Raw genomic sequence first — 18,179 nt, 5'->3', positions numbered from 1 at the left:
TAGAGAAGGCCCCCAATGCTATCTTCTTGGCTTCCTGAGTCAGCGGGAGAAACCTGATTTCTTGATGGCATTTGCCACCTGACTGGGCCTGCCTGATCACTCTCGTATGAACTGTTCTCTGCATTTATCAGACCTGTATCCAGGTGTCCTCTCCCCCTTGTTCATGTCACTTGGGATACCCCAGGGCTCCTGTGGCTGAGCCTCCCCAACCCAGCTTCTTGGTCTCCTGCAGGGACGCTCACCCGCCCCAGCCCCATTTCATCATCTGCTCTCCTACTCTCAGGCCACAGCCACGTTATTCAGTTCTCACTTCCTCTGCCCCCTCCTCACCTACACTTTGGTTTCATTACAAGCCCAGTCCTGCCCCTTAATCCCTCCACTTTATCTTGCTTCCTTTTTTTTTTTTTTTTTTTTTGAGACGGAGTCTCACTCTGTCACCCAGGGTGGAGTGCAATGGCACGATCTCAGCTCACTGTAACTTCCACCTCCCGGGTTCAAGTGATTCTCCTGCCTCAGCCTCCCGAGTAGCTGGGATTACAGGCGCCCGCCGTCACACTTGGCTAATTTTTATATTTTTAGTAGAGATGGGGTTTTACCATGTTGCACAGGCTGGTCTCAAACTTCTGGGCTCAAGTGATCCTCTTGCCTCAGCCTCCCAAAGTGCTGGGATTTCAGGCATGAGCCACAGCACCCGGCTTGTGTTGTAATTTTGAATGCAGACTCTGCGGCTGAGCTGTCTGGGCTTGTCTCACAGCTCTTCCATAGACAAGCTTTGACACTGGGAAAGTTACTTAAGTTCTCTGATCTTCACTTTCTCCTAGTAAAACAGAAATAACAATAATACCTAACCAAAAACATTGTGGCGAGGATTAATGGACTTAATCTGTATAAAGTGCTTAGAACAGTGCCTGGCACACTGTAAATATTATATATGGGTTTGCTCCTATGTATTATTATTAGTATTACTCGAGCTGGAGGCTTTGGGTCACTCCACTTAGCCTCTTGCCAATTCCACAATCTTCCTTCTCTAGTCCTAGAACCAGGCCTTTGCACCCTGCTAGGAGAAGCAGCAGCAACCACAGAAGTCCGACTTTCCTGCAGTCTGGTGCTAAGGAGATGCCTGGACTTCAGCCTCCACTGGGCTCCAGCCTCCTTTGAAAACCCTTGATTTGTCCTCAGCCTGGCCCCTCTCCACTGTCTCCAGTGACCATCCCATATCTTCACTACTTCCCCATCCACACGGTGTGAAATTAAAATGGTACAGAGATATAGAATGAAGGTGAGGGCCCCATATGGTAAATTGATAGACAATGGCCACCGTATTTTGTAGCTCCTCCATCGACGTGTGATGACCTCTCATCTCTCATACTCTAATCCTCAAACTGCTCTGCACATACCCAAGTCTGTTCCCAACTCCTGAAGCCTTTCCACTGCCTCTAGAATTCGCAGCCCTACATCTGCAAAACTCCCCAACTTCATCTTCTCCGGGTGTTCCCTTTGCCTTCGCAGGCAGCAGGTTCCTGGCTCCCCCTGGAGGACACGGCCCTCCCTGCGATCCCCTCAAGTGGGTGCAGCTTTCCCTGCCTCACCTTTGTGCCTCGAGGCGCCCTCCTTGTTCTTCAGTGCTGCTTTTAGAACCTTCTTACCTAAAATCCCTCAGCTCTGAGTCTCAGGTTGTAGGACGCTGCCTCCCTCTTCCATGCACCTACCAATCCCTGGGCTACTTCCGTGTTTCTTGAAGGTTTCATTCCTACCTCACTGTCATTCTCTCTGACATGATTTCTGCCCTAATTCTTAGAGATTTCTTTTTGTTTGTTTGGTTGGACTTTGGTTTGTTGTTGTTGTTTTGAAACAGAGTTGTGGTCTTATATCCCAGGCTGGAGTCCAATGGCAGAATCTTGGCTCGCTGCAACCTCCGCCTCCTGGGTTCAAGCAGTTCTCCTGCCTCAGCCTCCCGAGTAGCTGGGATTACAGGTGCGCACCAACATGCCCAGCTAATTTTTGTATTTTTAGTAGAGATGAGGTTTCACCATGTTGATCAGGCTGGTCTAACTCCTGACCTCAGGTAATCCACACACCTCGGCCTCCCAAAGTGCTGGGATTACAGGCGTGAGCCACCGCACTGGCCTATTGTTGTTTTTGAGACAGGGTCTTGCTCTGTCTCCCAGGCCGGACTGCAGTGGTGTGATCTCGGCTCACTGCAGCCTGAACTGCCCAGGCTCAGGCAATCCTCCCATCTCAGCCTCCTGAGTAGCTGGGACTATAGGCACGTGCCACCACGCCAGGCTGATTTTTGTATTTTTTTGTAGAGACAGGGTTTCGCCATGTTGCCCAGGCTGTTCTCGAGCTTCTGGGCTCAAGTAATCCTCCTCCCAGCCTCCAAAAGTGCTGGGATTCCGGGCGTGAGCCACTGCACCAGGTCCTTAGAGATTTCAATATTCACGTAGATACATCCTCCCCATACCCTGGCCTCTCACTTCCACGATCTCCTCTCCTCCAAAGACCTCTCATGGCCACACCCTGCTCCTTGTCATTACTAATAACTGCACCTCCTCTGTATTAGTTTGTTAGGGCTGTCATAACAAAGTACCACAGACTGGATGGCTTAGACAGCAGAAATATATTGTCACAGAAATGTAGCCTTCTTCTGGAGGCTAGAAGTCCAAGATCAAGGTGATGTCAGTGTTGGTTCCTTCTGAGGCTGTGAGACAGAACCTGTCTGTGCCTCTCACCCAGCTTCTGGTGGTTGCTGGCAATGCTTGGGGTTCCTTGGCTCATGGATGCATCACCCTGACCTCTGCTTTCATCTTCACATGGTGATATGGTTTGGCCATGTCCCCACCCAAATTTCATCTTGAATTGTAGTTTCCATAATCCCCATGTGTTGTGGGAAGGACCCAGCGGGAAGTAATTTAATTATAGGACCGGGTAGCCTCATGCTATTCTTGTGACAGTGAGTGAGTTCTCATGAGATCTGATGGTTTTATAAGGGGCATTCCCCACTTTTGCTCAGCACTTCTCCTTCTACTGCCATGTGAAGAGGGACACGTTTGCTTCCCCTTCCACCATGATTGTAAGTTCCCTGAGTCAATTAAACCTCTTTCCTTGATAAAGTACCCAGAGTTTAGGGCATGTATTTATTAGCAGCATGAGAATGGACTAATATACATGGTGTCTCCCTGTGTGCTTGTCCATCTGGCTTCAAGTTCCTCCTTTTTATAAAGACACCAGTCAAAATAGGAGTAGGGCCCACCCAAATGACCTCATTTTAACTTGACTACCTCTGTAAAGACCCTATTTCCAGATAAGGTCACATTCTGAGATACTGGGGGTAGGCCTCTACATCTTAGAGGGAGAGGGACACAATTCAGCCCGTAACACCCCATTCCCATTCCCATTCTCTCAATGTCATGCAGCCCATCCCGTGACCACCACCTCATTTCTTCCCAACATCTTTCCAACTTATTCCCACTAGTACTCTACCTCCAAAATTCCTTTGATCCCACTGGGACCTACAATGTACTGTCCCTACTCCCCCATGCCTCCCTCTTTTACTGTTCCTTTTTCCCTTTTTATCCAATTTAAAGATCACAGTCACACTTGTAATCCCAGCTACTCAGGAGGCTGAGGCAGGAGGATTCCTTGAGCTCAGGAATTTGAGGCTGCAGTGAGCTGTGATCTCTCCACTGCATGTCAGCCTGGGTGATAGAGCAAGACACGGACTTCAAAAAAAAAAAAAAATAGAATCACTCCCCTGCATACACCTTCAATTCCCCTGCTTCTTTCCCCCTCCTTTGTTGCACGCAATTAGTAAATGGCACCCCTGGCTAATTCACCTCACTGCATGGGAAGCATGGGCTGGAGAAGAAAACCAACACATTCATGTTAACCAGTCTCCCTTTAAATTCCTAATTACCTAAGGTGGACCCTTCATGCTGCCTGGTAATCCTACTACATTTCCCAGTCCATTCACTCTTTTGAGCTCCTAGATGACCACCCATACGTTCTCCTGTCTTCTCAAGCCTCCGACATCTTCTCCTGCCATCTTTCTCAGCTGATGATCTTGAATATTTCCTTGAGAAAATAAACGCACCCAGGAGAGAGCTCCTATAGTTAGACACCATCACATATACCCAACTACCTGCTTCTGAGCCTTCCTCCTTCCTGTACCTATGAATGATGAATGCTATTTAAAGCCACTTATGCACTGGAGCCCTACAATTCCCTCTTCTCTTTCCTGCGTCATCAGATTTTCTTTCTTTCTTCCTTTCTTTCCTTCCCTTCCTTCTTCCCTTCCCTTCCCTTCCCCTTCCTTCCTTCCTTCTTTCTTTCTTTTTCTTTCTCTCTCTCTCTCTCCTTCCCCTTCCTTCCTTCTTTCTCTCTTTCTTTCTTTTCTTTCTCTCTCTCTCTCTTTCCTTCCTTCCTTCCTTCTTTTCAGATGGAGTCTCACTCTGTCGCCAGGCTGGAGTGCAGTGACACGATCTCGGCTCACTGCAACCTCCGTCTCCCAGGTTCAAGTGGTTCTGCTGCCTGAGCCTCCTGAGTAGCTGGGACTACAGGGATGTGCCACCACGCCTAGCTAATTTTTATATTTTTAGTGGAGAGGGGTTTCACAATGTTGACCAGGCTGTTCTCAAACTCTTGCCTTGTGATCTGCCCGCCTTGGCCTCCCAAAGTGCTGGGATTACAAGTGTGAGCCACTGCACCCGGCCCCAGATTTTCTCTAGTTTATCGTTCCAGTAAGTATAAGAATATGCTGTAATTTCTTTTTTTTTTTTTAATTTTTAGATATGGGGGGTCTCACTATGCAGCCCAGGCTGAACTTGACTCCTGGGCTCAAGCAATCCTCCTGTCTCAGCCTCCCAACTAGCTAGGACTACAGGCATGTGCCACTGGGCCTGTCTGGCTAACTTTTCCTGTGTTTAAGAAACCCCCCCTTAGAGCCTGGGAGCAACAACACTCCAACAACAATGAACATACCCAGCTTCCAGATCTTTGTTTCTAAATATTCCCCACGAAAATAAAACAGGGCTCTTTGGAAAAATGCTTGATTCCATTACTGGGTTGGGGAAAATCCAAGATGAATCTCGAGCATGTTATGGCAGAAAGTAAGTACGTCTTTGAAGAATGATGAAGATTTGTCAAAAAGACACAGAAGCCAGTTTGAAGGGGCTCCCACTGGCCAAATCATGGACAGTTTGAGCATTTGAGATATAAACCACTGAATAAATTAAGAAACCATAATTCTATACTGATTTAAATAAATGAACACATAAAAAGTTAAATAAAAATTAAATATTTACATAGTTTCAGAGTACCTACCTACAACATAATTATTCATTATAAAGGGAAATAGTAAATAGAAACCTAGCAGACAGCGAGTAATGAAAATGAGCATTTTTAGTAATGAGACAAATCAATATCAACACCTGTAATCTTCCAAAATTTCAAAGTCCTGTAAGTTAGGAAAGACTGAGGAATTGTTCCAGATTGAAGGAAACTAAATAAACATGACAACTGAATGCAGTGTGTGACTTTAAACTGGCTAGAAAGGATATTATTCTGACAATTAGTGAAATTTGACTGTGGTCTGAGGAGTAGATAAGTTTTTTTATCAATATTAATTTCTGATTTTGATGATGGTATGGTATTGGGGAAGATAAGAAAGTGTCCTTGTTTGTAGTAAACAAACCTGAAGTGTTTGGGGGTGATAAAACATCACGTTAGCAACCTACTCTTAAATAGTTTAGGTGAAAGACCGGGACGCCTATAATGCCAGCTACTCAAGAGGTGGTGGCGGGTGCTTATAATGCCAGCTACTCAAGAGGCTGAGGCAGGAGAATCACTTGAACCCAGGAGGCGGAGGTTTCAGTGAGCTGAGATCACACCACTGCACTCCAGCCTAGGTGACAGAGTGAGACTGTTAAAAAAAAAAAAAAAAAAAGATAGTTTAAGAGAGGAAAAAACTTTGTACTGTATTTGAAACATTTGTGTATGAAATAGTTTCAAAAATAAAAACTTTAAAATGTTAAAAGTCTAAGTCTAATTTCTTGACCCCCATCTCCTCTCCCACTCTCTTCTACCCTACTTACTTGTCCCTAAAGAAGGCGTCTAGGCTGGGCACAGTGGGTCACGCCTGTAATCCAAGCACTTTGGGAGGCTGAGGTGAGTGGATCACCTGAGGTCAGCAGTTTGAGACCAGCCTGGCCAACATGGTGAAACCCCATCTCTACTAAAAATACAAAAATTAGCCAGGTGTGGTGGCACGTGCCTGTACTGTAGTCCCAGCTATTCAGGAGGCTGAGGCACGACAATTGCTTGAACTCAGGAGACGGAGGTTGCAGTGAGCTGAGATCGTGTCACTGCACTCCAGCCTGGGCAACAGAGCAAGACGCCATCTCAAAAAAAAAAAAAAGATGGCGTCTAGGGAAAACAAGATCACGATGGCCTTGAAACTTGAACTCTTAAACTCAAGAGATTCTCCCACCTCAGCTTCCTGAGTAGCTGGTGGGGGACTCATAGGCATGTGCCTTTTTCTTCCCTATATCTTAAAAGAATTTTGTGTTTCTTAAATTATTTGTTTTTATTTTTTTAGAGACAGGGTCTCTCTTTGTCGCCCAGGCTGGAGAGTGCAGTGGTGGGATCATAGCTCACTGCTGCCTCCAATTCCTGGGCTCAATGATCTTCCCTCCTCAGCCTCATGAGTAGCTATAGGGATGTGCCACAATGCTGAAAAAGAGCTGTCTATACTCCAATTCTTCCTTTCCCATTTGCTCTTGACCTACTCAAAACAGCTTTCACTTCCATCACTGTTCCTGTTAAGGTCACCAGTGACCTCTGTGCTGCTAAATCCAAAAGGTAATTTTCTTTTTTTTTCTTTGAGACAGGGTCTCACTCTGTCATCCACCCAGGAATGAAGTGGCACAATCATAGCTCCCTGCATCCTCGACCTCCTGGGCTCAAGTGATCATCCTGCCTCAGCCTCCCAAAGCACTAGAACTAAAAGGTGTGTGCCACAACGCCTGGCTCAAAAGGCAATTTTCAATCCTCTTTTTGCCAGACACATCAGCAGAAGTGACAGCTGATTATTTAATCCTTCTTGAAACATTTTCTTCACTTACATGCCAAGACCCCACATTCTCCCAGGACCACCCTGCAGCCTCCTTTGCCATTTCCTTCTCGTTTCCTCTGACCTCTAAAGAATGGAGTATGCTAGGGGTCAGGACCCAGACTTTTCCTCTTCTCACTTCTTTGGTGATCTCATCCAGTCCTCTGGCTTTAAATAACATCCACATGCTGATGACTTACTAATTTATGCCTCCAGCCAGGCCTCTTTTCTAAACTCTGGACTTCTATAACCCAACTGCTTACTCCACATTTTCCCTTGGATGTTATCCAACAGGCATCTCAAATTTAACATGGCCAACACTTAACTCCTGACCTTCCTTCCCCGCCGACATCTGCTCTAGCCAGTCTTCCCCATATCAGTGAATGGCACCCTTCCATTTGCTCCAAAACTCTTAGAGTTATCCTTGACTCTTCTTTCCTCACATCAATTACGTTAGCAAATCCTGTCATCCTGACTGTCTCCACTTGGTCCAGGTCACCAGCATCTCTCAACGAGGTTCCTGAAGAGGCCTCCTTACCGGCTCCTGCTTCTGTGCCAGCCGTCTACAGTCTCTTCTCATCACTCTCCACTGCTTCCCCATTTCACTTTGAGTGAAAGCCAAAGCTGTCCCGACACTGACGCAAAACCCCACATGATCTCTTCTACCAAACTGGCTAACAAGAAGTTTGATACAATCAATGATATGGAAGAAGTGGGGAGACAGTTCAACTTGTATGTTGCTTGTGGGAGTGTAACTTATGAATGTCTATTAAAAAACAAAGTTAAGGCCAGGGCAGTAGCTCATGCCTCTAATCCCAACACTTTGGGAGGCCAAGGCGAGTGAATCACTTGAGCCAAAGAGTTCAAGACCAGCCTGGGCAACATAGCAAAACCCATCTCTACAAAAAATACAAAAGTTAACTGGGTGTGGTGGTGCACGCCTAGGTCCCAGCTACTGGGGAGGCTGAGGTGGGATGACCAATTGAACCAGGGAGGTGGCGGTTGCAGTGAGCTGAGATGGCGCCACTACATGCAAGCTGGGGTGACAGTGAGACACTGTCTTAAAAAACAAAAACCTAAGCATACTCTATGACTCAGCAATTCCATTTATAGAAATTTATTTATTTATTTTAGAGACAGGCTCTTACCCTATTCCTCAGGCTGGAGTGCAGTGGTAGGAAAATAGCTTGCTGTAGCCTCAAACTTCTGGGCTCAAGGGATCCTCCTGCCTCAGCCTCCCAAGTAGCTAGGACTACAGGCATGTGCCACCACATCTGGCTAATTTTTGTAGGTTTTGTAGAGATGGGGTCTCACTATGTTGCCCAGGCTGGTCTCAAACTCCCGGCCTCAAGCAATTCTCTCCGCCTTGGCCTTTCAAAGTGCTAAAATTACTGGCATGAGCTACTATACCTGGAGAATATAGGAATTTATCTTATGGAAATGTACAAGTGGCCAAAGACACATATGGAATGTTCACTGCAGTGTTGTCATGACAAAACAAATAAATAAAGTATGTCTATACAATGAAGTACGACGTACAAAAGTGGAGATTCATGGGTTTTGGAAAAATCTCCAAGATATATTATTGAGTGCTAAAGGGAAGATCAGTAACTACAGGATAATCTCATTGTCTAATAAAAGGTAAACATAAATATGCTTGTATATATGTGGATTTTAAAAACATCTGAAAGGGGCCAGGAACAGTGGCTCATGCCTGTAACCCCAGCACTTTGGGAGGCTGAGACTGGCAGATCACATGAGGCCAGGAGTTTGAGACCAGCCTGGGCAACATGGCGAAACCCTGTCTCTACTAAAAATACAAAAATTAGCTGGGCGTGGTGGTGCATGTCTGTAATATCAGCTACTCAGGAGGCTGAGGCATGAGAATCACTTGAACCTGGGAGGCAGAGGTTGCACTGAGCCGAGATCCCGCCACTGCACTCCAGCCTAGGCGACACAGCGAGACTGTCTCAAAAATCAATCAATAAATAAAAATAAATAAAAACATCCTAAAGGATAACCAATTAACTCAGGTTGCTTGTGGAATGAAACTGAGGGCACAGTATGAAGGGGATTTTTCCTTTTTTCTGTTTTTTATAAAATTATTTTTAATTTTTAGAGACAAGGTCTTGCTTTGTTGCCCAGGCTGAAATGTAGTCGGATGCTAATAGCTCACTACAGCCCAAATTCCTGGGTTCATGCAATCATCCCACCTCAGCTTCCCAAGTAGGTAGGACTACAGGCTCACACCACTATGCCCAGCTAATTTTTTACTTATTTTTTGAGACAGGGTCTCACTCTGTCACCCAGGCTGACTGCAGTGACATGATCATCGCTCACTGCAGGCTCCAATCACTCAGGCTTAAGCCATCCTCCCAACTCAGCCTCTCAAGTAACTGGGACTACAGGTGTGTACCAACATGCCTGGGTAATCTTTGATTTTTTTTTTTTTAAACAGAGTCTTGCTCTGTTGCCCAGGCTGGAGTGCAGTGGTGCGATCTCAGCTCACTGCAATCTCCGCCTCCTGGGTTCAAGCTATTCTCTCCCAAGTAGCTGGGATTATAGGCATGCGCCACCACGCCCAGCTAATTTTTGTATTTGTAGTAGAGATGGGGTTTCACCATGTTGGCCAGGCTGATCTCAAACTCCTGACCTTAAGTCATCCGCCCGCCTTGGCCTCTCAAAGTGCTTGGGATCACAGGCATGAGCCACAGCCCCGGCCTAATTTTCTATTTTTTTGTAGAGACATGGTCTCACTATGTAGCTCAGGCTGGTCTCAAACTCCTGGGTGCAAGTGATCTTCCTCCCTTGGCTCCCCAAAGTGCTGGGATTACAGGTGTGAGCCATCATGCCCAGCCCCTTTTTTTCCTTGTATAACATTCCATTTCTTTTCCTTTTCCCTTTTTTTTTTTTTTTTTGAGATGGAATCTCACTCTGTTGCCCAGGCTGGAGTGCAGTGGCGTGATCTCGGCTCACTGCAATCTCTCTCTCCAGGTTCAAGCGATTCTCCAGCCTCAGCCTCCTGAGTAGCTGGGATTATAGGCGCATGCCAACGCGCCTGGCTAATTTTTTTTTTTTTTTTTTTTTTTTTTGTATTTTTAGTAGAGACAGGGTTTCACCATGTTGGTCAGGGTGGTCTCAAACTCCTGACCTCATGATCCACCCACCTCGGCCTCCCAAAGTGCTGGGATTACAGGAGTGAGCCACCGTGCCCGGCCTAATTTCTTTTCAATTTTTTTTTTCTTTTCTTTTTTTTTTTTTTTTTTGAGATGGAGTCTCGCTCTGTTGCCAGGCTGGAGTGCAGTGGCATGATCTCGGCTCACCGTAACCTCTGCCTCCCGGGTTCAAGTGATTCTCCTGCCTCAGCCTCCCAAGTAGCTGGGACTACAGGCGTGCATAAGCACGCCCGACTAATTTTTGTATTTTTAGTAGAGACGGGGTTTCACTGTGTTGGCCAGGATGGTCTTGATCTCCTGACCTCGTGACCCACCCGCCTGGGCCTCCCAAAGTGCTGGGATTACAGGTGTGAGCCACAGTGCCCAGCCTCTTTTCAATTTTTTTTTTTTTTTTTTTGAGACAGAGTCTTGCTCTGTCACCCAGGCTGCAGTGCAGTGGCGTGGTCTTGGCTCACTGTCAGCTCTGCCTCCCGAGTTCACGCCATTCTCCTGCCTCAGCCTCCCAAGTAGCTTGGATTACAGGTGCCTGCCACGACGCCCAGCTAACTTTTTGTATTTTTAGTAGAGACGGGGTTTCACCATATTAGCCAGGATGGTCTCGATCTCCTGACCTCGTGATCCACCCGCCTCAGCCTCCCAAAGTGCTGGGATTACAGGCGTGAGCCACCTCGCCAGCCTCTTTTCAATTTCTGACACTTTATAATTGTATGTACTTATGGGGTACAATGTGATGTTTCTGCATACATGGATACATTGTATAGTGATCAAATCAGGGTATTTAGGACAGCCATCTCATTATGAATTTATAATTTTTTTGTGGTGAGAACATTCAAAACCCTCTCTTCTATTTTGTAATAATATAACATACCTTCTTGTTAACCATTGTCACTCTACTGTGCAATAGAACACCAGAACTTATTCCTCCTATCTAGTTTTGTACCTCCAAACAACCTCTCCTCAACCTCCTCTCTTCCACTGGCTCTGCAACCTCTGGTAACCACTGATCTGCTCTATACTTCCATAAGATCGGCTTTTTCTTTTTCTTTTTTTAAAGATTCCATGTACCAGTGAGATCATGTGGTATTTGTCTTTTTGTGTCTGACTTATTTCACTTAACATAATGTTCAGGTTCAAATAATTTGTTTCAAATGACAGGATATCATTCTTTTTCATTGCTGAATAGTATTCCACTGTGTAGATATACCACATTTTATCCATTCATCCATTGCTGGCATTTAGGTTGACTTCAATTCTTGGCTATTGTGAACAGTGCTGCAATAAACAAGGGAGTACAGATACCTCCATTTACCCACTGGTGGGATTGCTGGATCATATAGTGCTCTACTTTTAATTTTTTGAGGAACTTCCACAGTTTTCCTTAATAGAGGTACTAATTTACATTCCCACCAACAGCGTGTAAGGGTTCTATTTTCTCTACATCCTCACCAACACTTGTTTTCTTTTGTCTTTTTGATAAGAGCTATTCTAACTAGAGTGAGGTGGTATTTCATTGAGGTTTTGATTTGCATTTCCCTGATAATTAGTTATAACATTCAATTTCAATTCCTTTTTTTAAAAACCATGAACATATACTCTTTTTTTTTTTTGAGACAGAGTTTTGCTTTTGTTGCCCAGTCTGGAGGGCAATGGTGCAATCTTGGCTCACTGCAACCTCTGCTTCCCAAGTTCAAGTGATTCTCCTGCCTCAGCCTCCCGAATAGCTGGGATTCCAGGCATGTGCCATCACGCCTGGCTAATTTCGTATTTTTTAGTAGAGATGGTGTTTCTCCATGTTGGTCAGGCTGGTTTCGAACTCCTGACCTCAGGTGATCCACCCACCTCGGCCTCCTAAAGTGCTGGGATTACATGCATGAGCCATTGTGCCTGGGGAACATATACTTCTATAATTTCTATTCCTTTAAAAATTAAAAACCTTTTAAGGGGCCAGACATGGTGGTTCACACCTGTAATCCCAGCACTTTGGGAGGCCGAGGTGGGCAGATCACGAGGTCAGTAGATTGAGACCATTCTGGCTAAGATGGTGAAACTCCACCTCTGCTAACAATACAAAAAATTAGCCGGGTGTGGTGGCAGGAGACTGTAGTCCCAGCTACTCAGGAGGCTGAGGCAGGAGAATGGCATGAACCCAGGAGGCGGACCTTGCAGTGAGCCAAGATCGCACCACTGCACTCCAGCCTGGGCGACAGAGTGAGACTCCGTCTCAAAAAAAAAAAAAAAAAATTAAAAAAATTTTTTTCCCGAGACTATAGAAATGCTCACCTGTATTAACTTCAAATTCATGTGGCCTTAAGTAACTTATTTATATGCTTGAACTAACTCACACAGGATTACAGAATGAGGGTATATATCTAGAGTTTGCTGCAGAGAATAATTGTTTCTCGTTTAAAACTTTTTTTTTAATTTTTTTGAGACGGAGTCTCTCTCTGTCGCCCAGGCTGGAGTGCAGTGGCGTGATCTCAGCTCACTGCAACCTCCACCTCCTGGGTTCAAGCGATTCTTCTGCCTCAGCCTCTGGAGTAACTGGGACTACAGGCGTGTGCCACCACGCCTGGCTAGTTTTTTGTATTTTTAGTAGAGACAGGGTTTCACTGTGTTAGCCAGGATGGTATAGATCTCCTGACCTCGTGATCCACCCACCTCAGCCTCCCAAAGTGCTGGGATTACAGGCGTGAGCCACTGCGCCCGGCCTTAAAACTGTTTTTGATAAAGAAAACAAAACAGGTTGGATGCAGTGGCTCACACCTGTAATTCCAGAACTTGGAGAGGCCAGAGTAGGAGGATCTCTTGAGGCCAGGAGTTTGAGACCAGCCTGGGCAACATAGTGAGACCCCCATCTCTAAAAAAAAAAAAAAATTTTTTTTTTAAAGAAAACGAAGCACACTATTTGTAGAAAATCTAGAAAAGGGTAAAGAAGGAAAAAAAAAAACCCACTGGCTACCCAGAGAAAACTTGAGTTAACATTTTTGGGACATTTCCTGCAAAAGGCAAAGTGCCCAGTGAAGTTGAACCTGAAACCTTGTCATAATCTTTTGCTGATGCCTTGATGCCATTTTGGGGGATGGGGAAGGTGGCCTGGCAGTTTTGTCTTCCTTTGTTTGGAAAATCCAGCAGAATGGGTCTTGCACATTGGAAAGGCAAACATTCACCTATTATTCTTGGAGAAAACAGTGAATTTACCTGAATTCTGCAGGAAGATGTTGCAAACTGAGATATGAAGTGTTCTGCCTTAGTAAGGATCAAATGGTCTTTTAGCCTAACCTTTCTTTGAAGTGCAAGAAATTGATTCCCCAGGAGTGTCTTTAAACTCAACTGCATGTCCTCCTCCACAGAATCATTTTAGATAAAATACTGGGTCTGTGTGAAGGGCACACAATTATGTAGGCTGTGGGGTGGCTCATCTGGGTCCAGGGTCTCTTAGCAGAATGCTGGGGGATTTAGGAAGTTTCTCACCATGGAACAGTTGGTAGGCAAGGGCTGCCTCCAGGCATCAGGTGTGACTGATGCCACCTGCCCTGCCCTGGTCAGTCAGCCCACATTGCCCTGGAAACCAAGGTGACGCCTTGCATTTGCAAACACCAGAGGATAAAGCCTAGGCAGATGGATCAGACCCTGGTGGTAAGAATGCGGATGGACCCTCTGGTCTCAGCTTGAAAGAGGTGGAGTCCTGCATCAAACCTACTATGCCAAACTCCTTCCCCAAAAGGAAATAGGAGAAATATCCTGCAGGCAAACAATTCTGTTCTAACTAGGAAATGAGGTAATCTACCAAGTTCAAGCAGAGAAGAGGGCTTGAAAAACCAAGAAATAAAAAGTGGGAAGGAGGTAGACCTCTTGAAGCCCACCTGGCAAGAAGCAGATTTACAGCTTGGTAATATTATGCTTAAGCCCATAAAAGCAGAAAGGATAGGACAGTGGGATAGGAATCTGGAAGCAGAAGACAAGAGGTAAGAAAATGGGATACTGACTTAAAAAAAAAAACAAAAACCCAGACATCTGACTTGACACTCTCCGTCTTGTTAATTTCTTCAATGATGATATTAACTAAGAAGGGGTAGGAAGAGAATTGGGGAAGGGGTAGGAAGAGGAGAATGCTGAGAAGAAAGTCTGGCTGATAGGACCAGCTCGTCTGGATTAACCTTCTAATCTTCTATAGAGGAGGAAAACCAAGGTCTGGAGAAGGGATGCAACTCTACTCAGAGTCTGCATGTCCCCCACAGCCTGGGACACGTGGGGCCTGAGTGCATGTCCACAGCCATCTTCCCCAGCTCCCTCTCCAAGGGGCCACCCAGCCTCACGCCGTGCCCAAGCCCTGGCCCAGGAGAATCTCTCCGAGCCCAGATACCCTTCCGGGCCCAAGCAGGCCCTACTCTCCCAACCCTCAGTTACCTTCTGGGATGACTCCAGCCAGTTGCCCTGGTGAGGGGGCTGTGTCACAAGGGGGCCTGGGGTCCCTCAACCTGGCACCCATGCAGTGTCCCCCGACCTGGCCTGCCTGAGTCCTCCCACACAACAAGCCGAGTCAGGGGCAGGGAGGGGGCCTCCACATTTTATTAGGGATACGGCAGAAGCAGAGGCAGGAAGCAGAGCAGCCGCATTTTAAACAACACATAAATTAACCGCAGTGCGGGGCTGGGGGCTGGGGGCTGGGCCAGGCGCTTCAATATATAAAAACAACAACAAAAAAGACGGACGAATAGACCCCAAAGGCATGGGGCAGAGGAGGGCAGCACCATCCAGACAGCAGGGAGGACCAGGGCAGAGAGAGAAGGCAACTTGTCCCCCTGGCCCCCAAACTCCACCAGCACGGGGGCCTCCAGGAGGGCCTCGCGAGGGCTTCGGGGCAGAGGAGCAGCCGGGTTGGGCAGAGATGGCACGGCTGGTGGGCAGGAAGCCCAGCACCACAAGATGGCTCAGCCTGAAGGAGGGACTGGGGGGCTGCGACACAGTGGCCTTTAACCCCCAGTCCCTTCAAGGAAGAGCCTTACTCTGGGTGAGAGAAGGGACCAAGGGCGGGGTCTCTCCCTGAGCTGAGCACGGTCATCTCATCCGCCGTAGCAGTGGGTGGTGGGGTGTGCCAGGGACCCCCTTTTCACCTTCTTATCTACCTGCCTCCTTGGTCCCTTCAGGGAGGGGTCCCCGTCTCCGGGGGCTGGGCATGAAGAGAGCCGGTCCAGTGGTCCGCAGCTCCAGCGGGGCCGTGGCGTGGTGCAGCCCCTTAGCCCTGACTCCCACAGGAGGAGAGTGAGTCGTAGAGCGAGTCACTGAGAGACTCCGAGGTCTCCAGCCCTGGGGGGCCCCCGCTGGCCACTCTGCCTTCCTCGGCCATGTCCGAAGTGCTGGGGGTGCGGCTACCCCCGAAAGGTGGGCCCTGGGGCGTAGGGGACGGGCGGCTGGGCTCCTGGCTTCGCTTCCGGTCCACGGGCAGGGCCTGGGAAAGGAGGGGCAGCTCGGGAGGAAGCTCCTCTCCACCTTTTGGCCCAGCCTCAGAGGCACTGAGCTCTGAGGGGCGTCTGTGCACCTGATGGGGGGCTGCTCCAGAGGGGGCCCAAGGTGGGGTATACTTCAGAGGAAACAGGCTGGAGGTACAACTGAGAACAGTCCTACAAGGTTCTGGGGAGGGACAGAAACCTTTCCCCACGAGAGAAGTGCAAGGAGGGCAGTGGGGAGGGCCGCTCACAGGGCATCCCAGGGGTCCTCCTCCCAGAGGGTGCAGCACTGAGACTGTGCGACACACAGGCCGTACCTCACTGGAGAAACTGGTCTCCCCACATCACTCCCTCCTGCTCCCGAGTCCTTTCCCTTTCCTCTGCTGCAATTCTCACCATGGGGGTCCTGGGCAGCCCCTCCAATTGTCGGGGTGGGCACATGAAAGGGTCCGAGGAGCTGCCGGCTGCCCTAGTATTGGGGAAGGTCCAGTTCTTGGCCAGCTGGACAGGAGGGGTGGGGCCTGGGTCTTCACAGGGATCTGTCCAGGAACAAAGGGAAGGTGGATGGAGCTGCCTGGACGCTGTCCAGGGGCATCCCACCCTCCCACCTGGACACTCACCATCAGGACAGGTCTCATGGCCCCGGTGGCCCGGAGCAGCGGGTAGCAGTGCAGGGAAGGCTGGCATGCTGGGGTGCCGCCCACTCACCAGCAGCTCCTCTATGCCTGGCACCTCCCGCTCCAGTGTGTGGGCGCGGCGGGGGACTTTGGTAAGGGGTGGGGGCCGAGCTGGGGGTACCCCAGGTGGGGGATCCAGCCGCGGTGGCTTGGTCTTAGGAAGATTCTTGCTGGGGGTCCCACTGCTACCATGGTCTGGGGGTGGGAAGGTCCCAATGCCACTGTCCAAGGTTCGAGTCAAGGAGCCACAAGCTGGGGAGGGGAGGGCCCGTTAAGAGTGTGAGGCTGGGCTCAGTCCCCAGCCTGCCTCCACTTCCTGCCCAGCCCAGGCTCCACCCTTACTCAGGGCCCCTCCTGGCCCAACAGGCTCATTCCACAGCACCTGTCCACCAACCCCACCTGCCCTGGGCTTGGGGAAGGGGTGTAGGTGGGGCGAGTACCCTGAGGGCAGGGAAGGATTTGTTCCTGTGTAGCTCCAGTGCCCACCTGGTGCTTGGCACCAAGATGGCACACAGAGCCTGGCACCTGCTGCGGGGACGGGAAGAAGTAAAGTGGGAAGAAGTGGGTAGGGGGGTGGGGGCAGGCCCATCCTCAGCCCCTGACCCTGCTGACCTGTGAAGTGTGAGGTGGGCACTGGCTCGGCCAGGCTGTCCTCCGAGGGCATCTCTTCCCGCCTCCCTGGCTCGCTGCTCGGCTGTGTGGGATAGAGGAGACCTCATAGTCCACTCGTCCCCCCTCCACACCCCTCCCCATGCCTCTAGAGGGTGGGAATGTGTCTGTAAACATACGGGAGTATGAGAATTAGGGCCCAGGAGTATGGATCTGAGAGCCCCTGCAGACTGGGAAGCCCCTCTCCCCTCCCCAGTCTCCCCGTAGAGACTGTGAGTGCATCCGGCACTCATGGTCTTGGGGAAGGGGAACCCTCTAGGGGGTAAGAGACCTGGCAGGGCCAGAGAGCCAGGCCCTCCACCCAGTCCCTCCACCCAGTCCCTACCCCAAGAACTTACCTTTCCAGGAGGTTTTCCGCAGCCCTGAAGAGGGCCCACCAGGCCATTCCGGGGCCCACAGGCTGGCCAGGGACTCTTGGGGTCAGAAGACACCGGCTGGAAATCCCCGTACTCAGGCTTGGGCTCCCGCCAGCTCTTGGATGGCAGCTCCTTGCCATCCACCCTATGGGCAACAGCGCAGATATAGGTGAGGGTGGTCTTGCCTGCCCAGACATTCCAGCCTTGCACCCGCCAATGGTGCTGGGCTTAGGGAGGCACTTCCTGCCATCCACCCCCGGGGAAGGGGACATGTCGCTAGTGATTGCTCCCAACACCCTTCTTGACACTGGCAACAGGCAAGGACCTTAGGGAACCCCAGAGGAACAGAGGGCAGGGGAGAAGATGGGAGAACTCCCTTAAAGTTATCCAGGGTCAAGCCTAGAGACTGCTTGATGGTGATTCCAGGTAGACTGGCAGACCCGGTCACATCCTGGTCCATGAACGACACACTCCACCTGCTCTAGCTGAACTTCTGAGCACACCTGCGGTCCAAACCACGCACCCTACCTGGGGCCCAATTCCTGCAGACTTTCTGCCTCATCTGGCCCAGACAGAGCAACCCCAAGATGGGTGGATCCCTTCTTTAAACCACAACTCCTGTTGTGGCAGATGTCAAAGGGCAAGATGGGAAGAGGACTCCCCTTGTCCCTTTCCTGAGGGAGAAGACCTTTATCAGCCCATAGTTAGGCTCTAGCCTTCACTTAACTATCACATGCAGGCTGCCT

General features: G+C 48.9%; 1 protein-coding gene across 5 annotated transcripts in view; it reads right to left on the bottom strand.

Moving 5' to 3' along the window:
- Nucleotides 1–14,837: 14,837 nt before the first annotated feature.
- Nucleotides 14,838–18,179, bottom strand: part of NCKAP5L (NCK associated protein 5 like) — a 37,416-nt gene continuing 34,074 nt past the window's right edge. For 3 of the 5 annotated variants that reach the window (XM_004053087.5, XM_055357268.2, XM_055357269.2), the window contains 5 exons: nt 17,416–17,578; nt 17,021–17,102; nt 16,352–16,660; nt 16,128–16,270; nt 14,838–15,733 (listed from right to left, as the gene is read on the bottom strand). In XM_004053087.5, the coding sequence (XP_004053135.4) occupies nt 15,521–15,733; nt 16,128–16,270; nt 16,352–16,660; nt 17,021–17,102; nt 17,416–17,578 (910 nt within the window). In that variant the 3' untranslated portion in view covers nt 14,838–15,520. The remainder of the gene's footprint in view (nt 15,734–16,127; nt 16,271–16,351; nt 16,661–17,020; nt 17,103–17,415; nt 17,579–18,179) is intronic. The other 2 variants (XM_055357270.2, XM_019038193.4) reach the window with 2 other exon arrangements.

Source organism: Gorilla gorilla, chromosome 10 (assembly GCF_029281585.2).
Source record: "Gorilla gorilla gorilla isolate KB3781 chromosome 10, NHGRI_mGorGor1-v2.1_pri, whole genome shotgun sequence".
NCBI lineage: Eukaryota > Metazoa > Chordata > Mammalia > Primates > Hominidae > Gorilla > Gorilla gorilla.
Note: the sequence above shows the minus strand (reverse complement) of the source record. Positions and strands in the feature narration are given on the sequence as shown.